General features: G+C 43.7%; 1 protein-coding gene across 3 annotated transcripts in view; it reads left to right on the forward strand.

Moving 5' to 3' along the window:
* Nucleotides 1-13,099, forward strand: part of SLIT3 (slit guidance ligand 3) — a 509,126-nt gene that overhangs the window by 307,932 nt on the left and 188,095 nt on the right. For all 3 annotated transcript variants that reach the window (XM_026098439.2, XM_064520837.1, XM_026098440.2), the window contains 2 exons: nt 6,258-6,329; nt 11,110-11,273. In XM_026098439.2, the coding sequence (XP_025954224.1) occupies nt 6,258-6,329; nt 11,110-11,273 (236 nt within the window). The remainder of the gene's footprint in view (nt 1-6,257; nt 6,330-11,109; nt 11,274-13,099) is intronic.

Genomic DNA, 13,099 nt, shown 5'->3' on the forward strand with positions numbered 1-13,099 from the left:
TGAGATCCTCTTGTTTATGTGCATAAATATTGATGGTGATGTCTAACTTACTTTGCGTATGTTTGACAGTGTCAGGCCACAAGTACACTGTGGAAAGATCCTTTCACACGTTTTTATTTACCCAAATCCCCCCAAGGTTTCGGCATCTCGGAGAAGTCGTCTTCCTTTCCCTGCTGGGGCTGCACGGTCGCGTTCCCTTCCCGGCCCCCCAGGGGCCTGGGCTGAGCTGCTCCGTCCTTCCGGCATCAGTTCACCCTCTCCTGAACACAAATAACATTATCAGGAAAACTATTTACGTGAGAGCTTTAATTATGCTTGGAGCTGCCTTGGTTAAGTCGTAATAAATATTCCAGTCTTGTTTATTGAATGCGTAGTTGCACTGGGGATAGGCAGCCTGCAAACCATGGCGGTTATGGGAGAAGCAGTAATCAGGGAGTCTGACAGTAATTCACTCCTGGGAACGCCACAAGCCCGCAGATACCCCATTTGTAGCTCTCCGTTGCATGCACATGGATAATCATCTTGCATTAGGCCCAATTACATGGTGTTATGGACACACAACACAGAGATCCCATACACAGCCGGCAAGCGCGCTGTGATGAAGCCGAGGGGTAATTGGAGGAGACAGAAGGAAATGTTAGACTTGTTAGCGCTACCAGCGCTGCCGCCGCCGATACGCTGTTCCCCGGCAGCCTCGCCGGGCGACTTCTCGGCTCCGAGCCCAAATCTCATGTTTCAAAGTCTCGCTCTCCAGCAAGGTTTATCATGCAGAGATAACTCAGCACCTTGTTCTTTCTGCAATGTGGTGAGAGAGTTTTGAGCCGGCAAAGCTGTAAGCATGCCTGCTGAATGGCGAGTGCAGCCCCTGGACACGTGGGAGTAGGCGTTGCCGAATGAGGAGCGTGGTTTGCAGGGTTCATGCTAGCAAATCTCGTATTTCACAGAGCCTGTGAAGAATCTCTAGTGCCAAAAGGCCGAAGACATTCAGAAAGAAAGAATACACTGAATGGGCTGGCTCCTTTTCAGATCTCTTGCTCCATTTGCCTATCACTACTTGACATTCTGTATCATGGTGTTAAACATGTTTCTGTGTATATTTGTATGTGTGGCTGCATTCAGAATTTCCTGCTCCGATGGGTATGGGTGTCTATGGGCCTGAACGCCCCTTTGCAGGTGAGAATTTTGCAAATGTTGCCACGTCCCATCGTCGGCCAAACGTGACAGAGAAGCATCCTGGTGTGCATCAGAGAGGTGAATGGGCAGCGCTGCAGACCTCTGCTAACTACGGTAGATGCTTATTAAGGCTTGGGGAAAAGTGTTAATCAAAAATCTAATCTACCATATAATTTCTCAATTTGATTAGCCGTTTGTGCTCATCAGCTGCAGAAGTGGAATGTGGAAGACAAGCTGCCTCTGTTACGTTCAGAAACCAAAGAGAGTTTTCAGATCTGGCCTAGCAGGGCATATTTTCCATTTCCCTCTTCGTTTTTATCCGTTCAGATTGTAAGTAAACACGAGTGTCACTGTGGATGTTTTATTGATACACAGCTAGTATTATATGCACATTATGAAGATGTCTTGCATTTAGAAATATGGCTATTTGTATAGCATTTTTTTCCTTTTGCCAATGATAACATAGGATACCGTAACTTTTTTAACCTGGGATATATTAGATACTATTTAATTACCATCATCAAACAGTTATATGTGTAGCAGTAAAAGAGACCCTCCTATATATTTTCCCACTTGAAATGTGATGGGAAAACACTGACTGTTACTGTTTTATGTTGTACTTATTGAAGAACTTAAATAATCAATATTTTAGATAATTCTGTTATGTTATTTAACTTTTCCTGACATCATTGGCAGATCCTTTTGATTCATGTCTAGTACTTACGGGGATGAGAGTGGGTAGATGTATTGCAGTGAAAGAGTTACCATTTCAGATGAATAAGCCACCAGTCATTCTGGCATTCATTACATGCTCTCAATTATGTCATTAGTTTAGTTTCAAGCAAGAGAAACAAAATCTCTGTGTACTCTTAAGTTAAAGAATTGACAGGGTTTAACTATTGATCTGACAGCCTGGGATTTCTCTTCTCTGAGTTAGTCCAAGGAATATGAAGGTGTGCTTAGACTTCATAAGTTTTCAAATACAATACTTGTATTATTAGTAAGGTTCAAAATTCAAATCCTTTCCCTTTTTCTTCAAAGTGTCTTCCACAAAATTTCTGTGATTTCTTCTAGCATTAGGAGTAGAAATTTTGTTTGATTCTCATCTTGTCCTGAACACCCCTATTTTATTCAGGAGGATGGAAAAAAGAGTATAAAACAATGCATAAATAGTATAAAAAACATGCTCGTATTTCTGCAGGCTAATGATTTTAATGTAAGCACATCTAGTGTAGAATTAACAACTCTTTGTCAGTGAGCTACAGTGATGTACAAGAATTTGGAGCATGTCAGAAGAGAATATAAATGCACCTGCATGCAGTCACACTTGCACACGAAGTTTGAGGAAGGAGGCAGGTAACTTTTCAAATTGTGGCAGGATTGCAGAGCTAACATTCCTTTTTCCACCAAAAAAACCCCAAACTAATACAGAACAAAAACCTGGTTAGTCATTAATAAATCAGTTTTATTCTTTGCATGGAAGGAAGTGGCTCTATGTGTGCTTCTAGCCAGTTTGGGCTGCTGGCAGAGAAGCAAGGTAGCTTAGCAGTTCCTCCGGGGTTGTAAATTGACGACGGTCCACACCAGTGGTGGATGTGCCACCTGTACGCTTGCTAACCCCACGTTATGTGTCTTCCAAGTAGTCCTTGGAGGATCCTTAGCACGGCTGCAGTGTGCTTCTGCTTAGCTTGCAAGATCTGACAGAGATCGCATCCCAAGGTGGGAGGTTTGCTGGCATAAGTAATATTGTCTATAAGCATAGTTTGCTGATTCAGCATCTCAGATGTGAATAGTTTACAGGGTGAGGACTTCTAAATGAGAGGATGGTGCGTTTTGAAGGCACGTGGGCGTACTGGGCTCTGGAAGAGATGGGAGGTGTAAGGCTGGGGAGAACCTGGCAGAGTATGAGTTTCCCCATGTGATTTTGGAGGTGTCCGGAGGTTGGGGAAGTCTTCTGTTTCTCATAGTCTCCGGATGCTCATGCATCTTCTTCTGTGCACTTGAGTCTTAGCTGGATAGAAACGAGAGTGGCACCTTGACGCAGCTAACAGCCAACTGGAGCAGAATTTATTTTTTCCTGTCGCATGTTAAATACACTAGTGTAATGTGTGTTTCTCCCTGTCAGGACTCATGCTCCTAAAAATCCTTGCAGGGAAGGCTTCATGCGCATGGCAGAAAGCTTTGCAAGTGCCTTAGAGCCCTGCTCTGTCTACCTGGACAGTCCCCGTGCAAATGCCAAAGGCTCTCACTGCGCCAGAGCTGCGCCCTCGGCAGAGTCAGCACAGCGGGTTGAATTCCTGCAGCTACAACCTGCCCGTAATGCAGACGGTTCACTGTCAATTAGCGCCCTTTGCAGCATTTGGCCTTCTTTGTCCTGGAATAATTGCTGTTATCAGAGATGCTTTATTGCCTTCATTATGGTTAATATTTAAATATCAATGAAATAATGTATTAAGAAGTCATTTGTGCAGTAGCTGTCTGCTAGCGTTATCCCTGAAGTTTGTGTATAAGGAGTTTATTAATTCAGCACCGACTTGGGATTCTTTGGGAGGGAGGCTGTATAATTTGCTGACGAATCATGGGAAACCTTTGTTTACTGGGAGCGAACCTTGGCCCTGCTCCTCTGCTGTTTTGTGAGGAGCAATGCTGGGTGTGACTGGAATAATGCTTTGTCTATTAAACAGAAATATTTTCTGAAATCTAAAAATATATTTGAATTGCCGAATCAGACAGCAGATGCTGACCTTTCAGCATCCGGATGAAGAATTGTGCTGGGAGAGAGGGATGCGTCCTGTGCCGCACTTACCAGAGCTCGCTGTCACTTTCTGTCCTGTCTGACTCCAGTCCCTGTCCTCTGGCAATCAATAGCAAGTCGCCTTTGAATCCTTATGGCTTCTATTGAATCCTGCAGTGCCCTGCGTGACCTATTCAGCCATCAGTTATGCAGGTGATTCAATTTTTGTGAGCTGACTTTACATGTGGCTGTTATTTATCAATGTATACCTAAAATCTTATGACCAGCAGCACTTTTACAGAATAGGCAACTGAGGCAGAGAAGGAATTATTTTTTTTACGTTTACAGAAGAAAAGCTGGTGCAATTAGAAATTCAATTTGAGTCTGCTTGAACTGAAACATGCATGCACAATCACAAATAGCAAATCAATATACACACTGAGGGCTGTGTGTGTTGATGCATACATATATGCACCCTTACAAGAGGTTTTGTTCACTTTTTGCAGTTCTGTTGTATGTGCTTGGATTTGGTTCACTGTCCAAAAAAGACTTTGGCTCCTGCATCTTTGGCTAAATTAGGTAATCAAGCAGTAATAAGTGTATGAAAGAGCAGGTCATTTTGCACCCTATAAGCTGGCACAGTGGGGCATTCGTGGTGTCACTATGATGTTAATAGGGCCTCAAAGACGGAGCTTTTCGGCCCCGGAGAGGTACGCTGGCAGTCACGGGCTTCCCTTCCTAGGTGGCCTTCCCAGCGCTGGAGCCGGTGGCAATGGCACGTAGGGACTGTGGGGCATGGATTGCAAAGTGGGGTGGCCAGCACCCATAACAGCTTCCCTTCGGGTTTCCTTCAGAAGTCGACAGCATTTCCCTCTCCCCCTTACCCGGGAAGCTTGCGGTATACTGCATTTGAGGCTTCTCGCTTTGGGAAATTGAAAACATCAACCCTTAGTTCATGTATCTCTGCATTCCCAATACTTAGCTCTGTTTCTTGTCCTATTTTTGACACGATCAAGTTTTCCAGAGGGTCTGGAACGGATGCTGCACGTTACGCTGCGGGCCATGGTGCCCTAAGGCCTACAACCCTCATCGGGCGGCTGCTGCGTGGGCGGGTGCGACTCGTGGCCGCCACGGTCTGGCGGCAGAGAGCTCCCGCGGGTCCCTGTTCGGCCGACAGACCCTGCCGCCTCCGGCAGTGCTCGCTGCGCGCGCCGGTTCAGCAAGGGAAGGGTAATTTGCTGTGTTGGTGCAAAGTGCAGCTTGCTGACGTGGGCCCGTCGGGTACAGCGCTACGCTGAGGTCCCGGCGAGGGTGCTGGTCGCGAAGGAGGCGTGCTGCTGCGATGCAAGGCCCGTGCACCGCTTCCCCTGCGCGAGCTGCTCGCGCACGTTGTCTAGCTACCAATAAAGCAGTCATAGCATGGTATCACCTAACTTGGCTTTAACCTGCTACTGTTGTAGACGGTGGTCACCCGCCGGCTCAGTTCCCGTGACAAGCTGGGCCGCTGCCTTGCAGCGCTGGAGCCCTGCACCTCCGAGCGTGGCAGCCGTGCCCGCCTGGAGTGCTCCGTGTTTCCCGTGCCAGACTTCATAGCTGCTAATTTGTGAGCGAGTCAGGAGTATAATTAGGAGCTAGAGAAATGGGAGCAGCGCACGCGCTTGGTGATAACCTAGTCAGTTCATTTATCAAAAGAAGCGGTAAGGGGGTCCCGACCAGCAGCTCACATCATTTTCTCTTTAAGCTCTGCTCCGATAAAACAGTTTCAAACCTTACCCACCTGCGTCATGAGCTGTTGTGTTATGGGCCGTTCCAGTACCGGTGTATTTTCCATCAGGAAACCCAGCAAGCAGGACCCATCCACCCACGCGTTTGCCAAAGGGCAGTCTGAGCCCTCCGTCCCTGTGAGGCAGCTGTGCTAACGAGCCCGAGAGAGGCAACAGCCCCCTTTCTGCGTGCGAGGGAGCAGTGCAAGTCCCAGGCTTTCACGTGGTGGTGGATGAGTTTGTTCCTCCAGTCAGGTTGCAACAGTTTTTCAACCAAAGTGGTAGGTTAGCCAACGAAGCCTGAATCAATTCCTGCAGCAGATAAAAACTCATCTCCCATGCTTCTTGCTACTCAGAGCAGGGCATGGGAAATAGTAATCTTCCTCCATTTGTATGCAGTTATTGGTTATTTTGCCCTAAAAATATCTTTCTTGACATGTCACAAATTGTTTCGGAGATATTTGTCAGCATGCCTTATTGTTTGCAGCCGAGCAGATTCATTACGAGAGCTGAAGCAGTTTGTTGCTGTAAATAGTGTTGGTGAAGAAATGTAAGTAATTGATCTCTCTTTTCCCCCCTCCTAACAGTACTCTCAACAACAACAACATCACCCGCATTCCTGTTACCAGTTTCAATCACATGCCGAAGATCAGGACTCTGTAAGTAATATCTTTGAAAATAACCACAACGGTGTAAGCTAACTCTTTGAATATTTGGCTTTTTGTGACAGCTTTAGTTCAGTCTTTTGCCAATATAAACTGTTTTGAGAAGAAGATGAGTAAACCAGCGCAGCCCTGAGGGCTGGGGTGATGGGGGCTGCTGGGGTGGCTGGGCCCGTCCCCCCGGGGTGGGCTGGTGCCCCCAGGGCTGCTGGTGCTCCCAGGGCCCTGCAGTGATTCTTCCCGTTACCCAGCTGATAAGTAAGATCCAGTTTTATCAAGATTTTGCTTTTACGAGGAACTGAACCTGGAACTTTTTTTCCTGTGGGAAATTCTGTAATGTCAAAATTTGTTCCAAACTAGATTATCGCCAAAGTTGTAAAAACCGCTTGGATAGATCAGATTATTTAAGTTTTTAACACCCTCTGTTTAAATCCCATTTCTTCTTTTGAAATTCGAAACAATTTCTGAAACAAGTAATTGTTTTGAAGGAAAAAGTCAAAGACTTTCTTTTTACTTACTTCCCAAAACAAAGCATTGCTAATTCTGATGCATTTTCCATAAAAACTTCTCTTATGTCAAATCCATTTTTCTACAGCTGGATATTATTCCATTGGAAAAGTTCTGATCAGCTTTAACAGAGCAGAAGACAAAGACATTGAAATTAGACTGTGTACATTTGTGGAATTTAGCCACAGCCCACCCAAAGCATTTCCTTTAAATAAATTATTCCTTTAAATGCCTTTAGGGAATATATAGCTTCAGAAAAAGTTGTGTTTAAGGAAAGTTTCTTTGGTTTTACTCCCAAATACAAAACAAACCAAGATGTGTTTACTCCTAAAAGCAAAGAAAGGGCAATAGTAATCAGGCTAAAAATTTTTCAGGCTACTCGAAAGCAGAATGTGTCAGGGATGCCACATATGTATGTGTAAATTATTCTAGGGAAGTTAACTGAACTGAAGAGACATGGCTCTTGCTCATGTCAATCTGTGTAAGATAACCTCTGATTTACATTTACCGTCTTCATTAAAGGATGGTATTAACAGATGTTAGTGTGAGTAATTAAATGGAAGGTGCATGTTCATCTTTTAGAAGAACAGATAAAGACGATGGGGGTAGGGTTAAGGTTCCTGCAGCGTTGCCTCTCCTGCCTCTACCACAGCAGTCCTGAAAATTTGCCTGGCAGCTTCGGATCAGTCTTGCCTGGTACCAGAGCTCAGTGCCTTCTTTTTCCTTTTAGTTTAATTTCAGAGATGGCTTTGTACAGAGCTCCCTGGAGACTTACAGTGACTAATCCCCCTCTGTTGTAATTAAGAGAAAAAAGAAAAAAAAAAAAAAAGGAAGGAAGTCATAAATAGGATTTATAAAGGGAAGCTTTTATATTGAATTCTGAGAGCCACATTTTATAGAACATGAATGCTGACCAACTCTAAAAGGATTTGCTGGAAATTTAATTTAGGGTCTGTGGCTAAAAGGGCACCTTTAAAAACTGGCATTTGTATTCATTCACCTTATGTTCTCTAAAGGTAGTTTTATCAATATCAAGTGGGATGTTTTAGTCTCCAAAGACTGCCAAATAACATGCAGTACCCTTCGAAGCAGTTCAATATAGAGATTAAAAAAACATATGTAGGCAGGTGGAAATATAGTCAAATGATTTAGTTTTCTGTGTTTCCCCCCGTCCATTTCATCAGAGACATAAAAGTCATCAAAATAGCAATTAATACAAGGTAAACACAGGAAACAAATAGTATTTCTTAATTTTTTCTGCTGCTGCTCCTTGTTTAAAATTATTCCTCTATCCCCAAGTCACCCCATCACTTCTCCCAATTAATACTTTATTAATTATAGTTATTATTTATTAATAAGGCAACGTTACATAGGTAGGAACTTATTCAATACTTTTTGAACATCTTCTCTTCAGATTTTAGGATAATCCTGTTTTGTTTTTAGCCAAGGGTTTTTTTGAAACAGGTAGTAATGTCCTAGCAGCTAATGTACATCTGAGCAAATGCAAAACCGATTTGCTTTTGTTCACCTATGTAAAATATTTGTGTCAGGATATTTTTTGGTAGAAATATTCTAGTACTTTCTCTAGTTTCCCAGCTTGACTTGATAACCTGTTTCTCCTCCATTAATACTAAACTTCGCATGAGAGGGGAAAGCTGTGCGAGGCACAGTGGTTGACTAAGATGTAATATTTAATCTCTTGGTTCTTAATTCAAATTCAGTCCAAGTGGATCAGGACCAATATTCCTTATGGTATGGTGGCTATATAGTATTCTTGAAAAACGATAATCTGTTTGTCCACCTTCTCCAAAAGCTTCCCACTTGGACATGTTTTTTAGAAGCTTTTCTAGAGGGTGCCTGGACTGAACGTTCCCGAAGCAGGGACCAGCCCTCGTTCCCAGCTCGTCGAGGTCCGGAGCCGCGTGGGTAGTGTTTTTTCGATGTGTGTCCCTCCAGGACACTGCTGAGCTCCCATAGCACTCGGGCGCTTGGGGCTGCTTACGCTGCAGCTGCCTGAGCCGGGAGAGTTCTGCGGATAAATGGCTTTTCCTTCGTGGCTCTCAAAACAACCTGCTCATTTAGGAATAACAGAGAAGGATAAATAAAGAACATATTCAACTTCAATGTGGCTGCTCACATTGAATAAAGGAAAAGAAAAAAAAGGAGTGCTAGTAGGATTTGAAACACTAGAGGAATTCTTTAAAAAAAGCAGCTCTTCCATGCTAGTGTTTTTTTATTTAACCGTCCTTTCTGTTGTTAAGTTTTATTGATCTTTGAGACTTGATTGGAAGTGACAGGAATTAGCTTTTATTGATCTGCTTTCCTTGGCTCGAAACAGCTTTATTTATGTTAAAGCCTGGCCCTCATACTTATTTGCTTAATGGTAGGTCTCCTGTTGTCTCTGCACTTGCGAATGACTGCTGAGATAGACAATTGCATTATTTTTTAAAAAGATTTTTTATTTAAAGGTAAACTGAAAATGCACTGAATCACTTGAGTGCTTTTCGTGTTCACAGCTGGCTGCCTGCTGTGATGGGAAGGGACAATACTTTGAGAGTTTAAATGCAGTGGTCCCTTTATAAGGTGACACAGCCTTGTTGTACTCTGGATGTTTCTGCCTAGGTGATACTTGCTCTCCCTTCTTTGTAAACATAATTATTTGTTCTTTCAATCAACACAACATGTTTATCAAAATGTTCCAGAAAGATGAACAGTGCGTAAGAACAAAACATTTCGCAGGTATCTAACCTACTGCACTGCCAATCAAATAGCGACGTGGTTTCTAAAAACAAGTTCTTCTAGCCCATCCTCCTAAGACAGTTACATCTTCTGGCATACCCAGGGGGCCAGTGTGCTGGGTCTCCGCAAGACAAACTCCCAGCTCCCAGTTCGCGACCCTTTTCTGTGCCTGTCAGCCCGGCGCCACTGCCGACCCGTGTGGCCACCGTGCCATCCGGAGGTCTCGCAGATAGACGGTTCAGTCCTTTGGTGGATGGACAAGGCTAAATCCTGTGCATGCCAGTTGTGGGCTTTTTTTTTAATATAATGTCTGTAATATTAATAAATAATGCTTCGTCTAACCATTTCTGACAGGATTTTCAGTCTGTTTTATCATTTTGCCTTTGGTGTGACATACAGACCTATGACTCATTGCAAGGAATGAAATAATTCATGTCCTCAGCTTTTGTTTTGACCTGAAGTTTAGTAGCTATCAGACATACTGGATTCACTCCCCAAATGTGTCATCGTTTTACAGATTTTATTTATTTATTTAATTATTTGAGCATGCTAATGCGTGTGGAAGTCTCCAGTGGCAGGCGTGAGCCGAGCTGGGCAGGGGAGCCATGCAGCTGGATCTTCACAGAGTCGCAGTAGGGTTGAGGCTGGCTGGAACCTCTGGAGATCATCTAGTCCAACCCCCCTGCTCAAGCAGGGTCACCTAGAGCACGTTGCCCAGGATCGCGTCCAGATGGCTTTTGAGCGTCTCCAAGGATGGAGCCACCACAACCGCTCTGGGCAACCTGCTCCAGTGCTCAGTCACCCTCCCAGTAAAGCAGGTTTTCCTCCTCTTCCCTCGCTGGCCACGGTCCCTGCGCGGCTCTTCAGCATGGCGCTGCTGGGGTCCTCCTCTTCGTCAGGAGTTAGAAATTCCTGTTTAGAACCTGAACGCTTGCTTTACGTGGTCATAGTAAAAAGAGCATTAGTGAACTGATAGAGGCAATGCAACAATATACAAGGTATCAATAGCCTCTGTATTTTTTTAATTTAAAAAGGAGAAGAAAGCATTATCTGTTAGCTTGTTTGTCAGCCTGGTTCTGTTGTTTATATCAGTCATTCTTTGGATTCAATTAAAGCTATCATGTTCATGCATTTATTTCTGATTAAAAAAATCATAGGCAAAATGATACTTTGAGGCATCTTAAATTCTTTTCTGCAGGATGGTCAACTCATGACGGACCTGTAGGAGGTGATCAGGACTACAGATTATTTTTGATTAAAAGTAATTGTATTTCTTTATGGTTATAGTCTCACTCTCACTTAATTTTATCCTTCAAAGACATTCTAAATCATGATATTAATTTACACGTGTGTGTTTGTATATGATGTGGCAACATAGACAGTCACAACCTGACTCAGCTGGAACTGGTAACCTGCAGTGATCCTGCTTGTGCTGTAGAAAAGTGGCAGACAGGCTTGTGCGTGTGTGCCCTGGTCTGTGTCTTGTGTCGAAGCACCGTGTGTAACTTCGGGGCGGTCGTGTGTGTTGCAGGCGGCTTCACTCCAATTTCCTGCACTGCGACTGCCACCTGGCCTGGCTCTCCGACTGGCTGCGGCAGCGGCGCACCATCGGCCAGTTCACCTTCTGCCTGGCACCTGTGAGCCTCCGGGGCTTCCTCGTGGCCGAGGTTCAGAAGAAGGACTTCGTCTGCTCTGGTAATGATACCGATTCTTCATTTGCCTATCGTCTGACACTTTCATGTTGAAATGCACATGGAAACAGTGAATGGAAGATTATTGTATTAGTTGTCTTCTGTTGCAGTGCTGTTTTGGTTACATCATTGCTAAATTGTGTGATAGTATATCAAATTGTTAATTTTTTTCCAGCTTTATATGAATTGCTGTGTTTCGGTTAGTGGTTCTGTTCTTAAATGATTTTTTCTACTGTAGTATTGGCAAGGGTATCAACATAAGAAATCAGTGAAGTGGGGATAATGTGGTATTTCTCAAGGGAAGAGCTCTACAGTTGACTGAAAAACAAAGGAAAGGAAAAAGTAAATGCTAATCTGAATCTGTTGATAAAAGACTGGATTATGGATCCAGAAGTAAAGATTTTATCCCCGGGATTGAAGCAGGATTCTTAGCAAGCCACGGCATTTCACCCCTCTCTGTTTCCTCATTGATAAATGCACCTGATGATATCAGCCCAACCCACAAACCTTGTATCTGTATGTTGGGCCTATTCATCAAGTCTCCTGAACTGCACTTGGCTCTTTGGTGATAGAAATGCATTTACTTTACAAAGAAGAAGGAAAAAAGTATAATTGGAAGAGAGATCTCTGATTTTGGCTGAAAGGAAGAGATTTTGGAGAGCAGAAGCAAGGCAACGTGGTAAAAAAGAAAGGAAGGTATCAGACACAAGTTTTTGCAGTATATATTGAATACGGTGGTTGTAGGGCTAAAAGAGGAAAAGAGGGGGAAAAAAAAAAGTAAAAGGGAAGGGGGCTTCTTATGAAGTGGACATGAGTCCTAATCTTGATAGCCTGCAGATCTTTGGATACTGTGTGCTTCGTTTCATAGCTTTGAGCCTGGAAGGAGTTGGGGACCCTGCTATAAAAAAGGCAGCCAGTCAGATAGGCAGAAGCGTTACAACCACCCTTTGTATATTCTCCACAGCTATGGATGGTGTCCGCACTTAGGCTAGCCTAGGACTTTGAGCTTAAGAGATGAACCTAGCACATGGAAGTAGTATGAAAGAGGGAAGAAAGAGGTATGGTCGTGGTCACTTCTCTCACAGGAGATGGCAATTGGGAATGCTGACCTGGATCAGACAGGACCTGAGCATGTAGGTCTACCAGGTGAACACCCAGCAGCCATAGTAGTGCCAATGCTGCATCAGCGTCTGTAGAGGTTAGGTCCCTTCTGGTTTGTACAGTAAGTCTTTCAGATTAGTTCTCAGCAGATTAGCCAAATGAAAAAAAAAAGAAAAAAAGTCCCTCAGCAGATCACATAATAAGCCTGAAATCCCCTAGAGTCATCTTAGAGTTTGAGTCAAAGAAGAGCAAATTTAGTTTGTGGGAAAGTTTTGTTGTACTTTAATGCACTATGCCTGACATTACAGTAAAGCACCTACCAAAATAACTGACTTGAGCTAGCTACTACTTAGGTATTTTTGTAAACACCTGAAGGGAGTAAATACAAGAATTAAATAACAGGACTCAAGAATTTGTTAATCTCCTGTGTGCTTGCTTTTGTTCACTTGTCCGTTCCCTTACCTGTGTCCACTCCGTAGGGCTGTGTCCTCTTGGTACGTGGGCTGCCTGTCGGAAATGATCTAGGAGTGTTGGTGCTAGAAATGTGTTTAGGAATGCCTTTATTTTTGTAGTTTCAGATCATAAACAGTGTGACCATAAACAATAGAGAAATGGTTGTACTTGAAGGATGAGGGTTTATTCCCAAGCTTAACTATACCATGGATGTTAACTTTACTCCCAGTCCTGGAGATGCGTGTGAAGTGCAATAGACACATGGAAGTCCTGCAA

Source organism: Dromaius novaehollandiae, chromosome 15, assembly GCF_036370855.1.
Source record: "Dromaius novaehollandiae isolate bDroNov1 chromosome 15, bDroNov1.hap1, whole genome shotgun sequence".
Classification (NCBI taxonomy): Eukaryota; Metazoa; Chordata; class Aves; order Casuariiformes; family Dromaiidae; genus Dromaius; species Dromaius novaehollandiae.